This window comes from Aegilops tauschii, chromosome 5 (assembly GCF_002575655.3).
Source record: "Aegilops tauschii subsp. strangulata cultivar AL8/78 chromosome 5, Aet v6.0, whole genome shotgun sequence".
In the NCBI taxonomy this organism is placed as follows: Eukaryota; Viridiplantae; Streptophyta; class Magnoliopsida; order Poales; family Poaceae; genus Aegilops; species Aegilops tauschii.
Genome location: NC_053039.3, coordinates 254,026,501 through 254,031,660, shown reverse-complemented (window position 1 = coordinate 254,031,660; position 5,160 = coordinate 254,026,501). Strand labels below are relative to the sequence as shown.

The window sequence follows — 5,160 nt, the reverse complement described above, 5'->3', positions numbered from 1 at the left end:
CATAAACTCAAAGTTCATCGGATCCCAACAAACAAACCACAAAAAGAGTTGCATCATATGGATCTCCAAGAGACCATTGTATTGAGAATCAAAAGAAAGAGAGGAAGCCATCTAGCTACTAAATACAAGTCGTAGGTCTACAAAAGACTACTCACACATCATCGGAGAGGCACCAATGGGCATGATGAACCCCTCTGTGATGGTGTCTAGATTGGATCTGGTGGTTCTGGAACTTGCAGTGGCTGGAATTGATTTTCGTCGACTCCCCTAGGGTTTCTGGAATATTGGGGTATTTATAGAGAAAAGAGGAAGTTTGGGAGGCAACCGAGGTGGGCATGACCTACTAGGGCGCGCCTGGGCCTCCTGGAAAAATCAAAAATTATAGATACGTTGGAGACGTATCATGTGTGTATACGTACCCTCGTAGACCGAAAGAGGAAGCGTTTTGACAACGCGGTTGATATAGTCGAACTTCTTCTAGATCCGACCGATCAAGCACCGAACGTACGGCACCTCCGAGTTCTCCAAACGTTCAGCTCGATGACGTCCCTCGTCCTCTTGATCCAGCAAGGTGTCAAGGAAGTAGATGAGTTTCGTCAGCACGACGGCGTGGTGACGGTGATGGTGAAGTGATTTGCGTAGGGCTTCGCCTAAGCACCACAAGAATATGACCGGGGGTATAAACTGTGGAGGGGGGCGCCGCACATCGCTAACAATTGATGCTGTGTGTTCTAGGCGTCCCCCTCCTCATATATATAGGTGGGAGGAAGAGGGGAGAGGCCAAGGGGCGTCCCCAGTGGGGTCGAATCCCACTTCGGCTCCTACCCTGGTTCGCCCCCCCCCTTCTTGTATAGGCGCCAGGGGAAGGAGGGGGGAGGTGGCGCCCTGCCCCCCATCCCCCCTCTTTCCTTTCTCCCTTGAGGAGGGGAAGGAAGGAGGGACTTGCACTCCCCCTTTCCTATCCGTAGGGCTGGCCGGCCTGGTGGAAGGGCGCACCAGCCCCTTGTGGGATGGTTTGTCCCTTCCCTTGGCCCATTAAGCCCATATCTTTGCCGGGGTTGCCCGGAACCCCTTCCGGTGACCCTATATGTACCCGGGACCCTCCGAAACACTTTCGGCGTCCGAATACCATCGTCCTAAATATCAATCTTTACCTCTCGACCATTTTGGGACTCCTCGTCATGTCCGTGATCTCATCCAGGACTCCGAACAACATTCGTTCACCAAATCACATAACTCATATAATACTAAATTGTCATCGAACGTTAAGCGTGCGGACCCTACGCGTTCGAGAACTATGTAGACATGACCGAGACACCTCTCTTGTCAATAACCAATAGCGGAACCTGGATGCTCATATTGGCTCCTACATATTCTACGAAGATCTTTATCGGTCGAACCATTATGACAACATACGTTATTGCCTTTGTCATCGGTATGTTACTTGCCCGAGATTTGATCGTTGGTATCCACATACCTAGTTCAATTTCATTACTGGCAAGTCTCTTTACTCGTTCCGTAATACATCATCTTGTAACTAACTCATTAGTCACTTTGCTTGCAAGGCTACTTATGATGTGCATTACCGAGAGGGCCCAGGGATACCTCTCCGATACTCGGAGTGACAAATCCTAATCTCGATCTATGCCAACCCAACAAACACCTTCGGAGATACCTGTAGAGCATCTTTATAATCACCCAGTTACGTTGTGACGTTTGATAGCACGCAAGGTATTCCTCCGGTATTCGGGAGTTGCATAATCTCATAGTCGAAAGAATATGTATTTGACATGAAGAAAGCAACGGCAATAAAACTGAACGATCAATATGCTAAGCTAACGGATGGGTCTTGTCCATCACATTGTTCTCCTAATGATGTGATCTCGTTTATCAAATGACAACACATGTTTATGGTTAGGAAACTTAACCATCTTTGATTAACGAGCTAGTCTAGTAGAGGCTTACTAGGGACACTCTGTTTTGTCTATGTATCCACACATGTATCAAGTTTCCGGTTAATACAATTCCAGCATGAATAATAAAAATTTATCGTGATATAAGGAAATATAAAATAACAACTTTATTATTGCCTCTAGGGCATATTTCCTTCAGTGATTGCATGCTGGTACAATATCCCTGTTTATTCTTTCTAATTTAACCGTTGGGTGATTGATTGGTTGTTTGTGCTGGATTGCATCCATATTATTTATTAACATCCGGTTTCGCAATTTTTGGAAAAATAACTGCATCACAGTTCGTACCCACCATATTGAAATCTGGTTTACTTACAAATAATGTAGCATTTCCTGTACCAATGTGCTACATGTCCAAGTAAACGCGTGATCTTAGGATCCCCCCCCCCCCTCCGCTTTAGGCGTTATATGGACTCTGCATGTTTGTTTGAATGAGAGGACATTACTTTGCTGTGTACATCTTAGCTATGCAGAGCCTAGGTGTAATGCTTAAATCTTTTAAGTAATAAAGCTTTTCTTTTCAAAAAAAAATGCATGAAACACTTTTTCTTTACATATATAATGTTCTTTGAACAACTGGATTTCGGTCCATAACGTCAACATCAATTAAGTACTCCCTCCGTTCATAAATATAAGATGTTCTATTTTTTTTGAAATCAAATGTATATAGATACGTTTTCATGTGTTTTTTTTGCTCATTTCAGTCCGTATATAGTCCATACTGAAATATTCAAACCATCTTATATTTATGAACGAAGAGAGTATTGTTGTTGATAAAAAAATACGCTTACATAACATGTTTTTAACTCATCCGTCGACGTGATCCGAATTTTATTCTTACCAGCCTCCAAACTTTTGGAGCCCATGCCCGCTCATATCCATCTCCCAAGCCGTCCCCAAACCCAACGGCGAAAACGAAGCCACATCAAACAGCTGATCATACTGGTTCACCTCTGCAGTAGCCAAGTCTCCCGCCATGTCCAGCAGGTTGCAACTGCTCTCGAGGGACGCCGTCGTCGTCTGGTGGTGGTCAACGACAACCGAAGAGCAAGTCACCGAGATATTGCTGCACTGGCTGCTGCTCCGGGCAAGCTCCTCTCCCCCGCCTTCACCGCACCTACCGGTGCTTGCCGTCTCGACGACGGCGGCATCGGTCTGGCCGGGCTTGCAGGTGTGTTGACCGTAGTAGACGACGGCGTACATGGCAGGGTCATCGTCGACGCCGTCGTCTTGTTGCTGCTGTTGCACCGTCTTCGTTGCTCTGCAGTCCTGTTCTTGCTTGTAGGTGCATTTGTAGTAACTCCTGCTTAACCCAAACCATACCAGTGAGTTCCTGTACCACGAAGGTGTTCTTTTTGCATTTCGATTTTAATCTCTGATGTAATACGCAACAGAAATTATGTGTATCCTCTTATGTACCTAGGGTGCTTTGTGTGGTTGATGATTTTCTGACCATACTTCCTCCACTGGTGGCCATCGTAGTGAGGAACAGGCGTTTCAAGCGCCACGGAGTCATCGGCTAATCTCCTGCTCAAAGCATTAAACCCGTTATTTGGTTTTTCTCGATTATTAACTCGACATAACCAAATATGTAGTGCTCCTCACCTTCTCTTGCGCTGACGGCGAAGGGGCTTGGCATTGTCGTCGCCGTCCTTCTCTCCGTCGCCGGTGACGATCTTCCTGACTCTCGTCTTGTCGTCCACCATCGCCGTCGGCAGCACAGCATCATCAACTTGAGAATGATCGAGCCGAAGAAGCTTCAACGCGGCTATGGCCTTGGCCGAGCAGTCCAGTATGCTCTCGAACATCTGGCCGACGACCTCGGCCCGCTGGCCGCCGGCTAGCTGGATCGCCGGCAGCACGACAGCGCGCAGCTGCGTCACCAGGGACTGCTCCCTGGCCATCTCCCTCAACGCCGCCGTAGGACGGTCGTCGTCGCAGGCAAGCCTCGACGAGCTGCTGCTTTTCTTGATGTGCTTCATCTTTCTCAAGTTCTCAACTAACTTGCCTCGCCTCGATCTCAGAGTCAGATTAAGCACCTAACTGTGTGTCCACGGTTTTAGTATATATGGTACCCCTAAGTAACCGCGTAAACTAATGGGGCCTGCCACTAGCACATAAAATTGCGCCTTATAAGTTATAAAATCAGCTGCATGCGACGTAGGCAAGAGGGGTCAGGGGATGGATCGACATCGATCACATGCGATAATTGAGATGGCAACTAAACAAAACGACTGACACATACACATCGAGTACATCGGCAGCACGGTTTTGATTTCATCTCTATGAGTGCATGGTCAATGTCGTTTGTGTTCACCAGTTACCCTGTGAACAAATTAAGCAAGTATCTGGCCAGTAATCCATCGTGCTCAAGAGTTAATTATATGCACTCATGCACGCACGTTAGTGGCGTCAGGCTGGCAGAGGCAATCTCATGTCACCACAATCTCGTCACCACCATATGTGGCCATGCTCCAGGTCGGGGTAAAATGGTAAAGTCCCAACGACGCCATCGGTCGTGCCAAATGTAAGTCGTTTTCATCCATATATGAGCTCAGTCTGCAAGCGTGTGTGGACTAATTGGAATAGCGCGCATTTCATAGTGTACTTATTTCTGTAGTGTACTGTAATTAACACGTTTACATGTTCCTTCTTTGCTCCTTCCGATTGATCGATCGACGGATTAAACTGTGAGCCCGAGCTCAGTGGCCACCTTCTTTTGCCACCATTTTCCACGAACCACATCAAAGACCAAATCTAAGTACATTGACTTCGCCTGGACTAGCAATGCAGTCGGTATAAAATAGTACTATATGAATGAGCAAACACCGTGGATACCACCAGGGGATACCTGCCCCTCCCCCTTTCGCAAAAGAATTCTCGTGTTCCAAGCAAATAATTGCGCCCATATTCTATAGTATGTAAGTGTGGAAATTCATCTTTTTGCCATGTAGGTTCTTTTTCACCCGGTGTGCAGTGGGTGGGACAGCTAGCCCTGCGAGCACAATCATAAAATACGAATGCGTAACGACCTAATAATTCAAAGTTCTATATATTTTTGCATCAAAGGAGCTACGGTCACCATTTATGAAATCGCAGTTATAAAGCTTGTGGTCAAGTTCAATAATGAAACGGAGAGCAGGCAAAGAAACATGTAATATACACCTGATAAAGTCTACTAGCAAAT

General features: G+C 46.5%; 1 protein-coding gene across 1 annotated transcript; it reads right to left on the bottom strand.

Moving 5' to 3' along the window:
* Positions 1-2,718: 2,718 nt before the first annotated feature.
* Positions 2,719-4,079, bottom strand: LOC109782209 (uncharacterized). The gene is made up of 3 exons (XM_020340819.4): positions 3,579-4,079; positions 3,393-3,500; positions 2,719-3,276 (listed from the first exon to the last, which is right to left on the bottom strand). The coding sequence occupies exons 1-3, from the start codon at positions 3,953-3,955 to the stop codon at positions 2,811-2,813; spliced, it is 951 nt and encodes a 316-aa protein (XP_020196408.1). The 5' UTR covers positions 3,956-4,079; the 3' UTR covers positions 2,719-2,810.
* Positions 4,080-5,160: the final 1,081 nt, after the last annotated feature.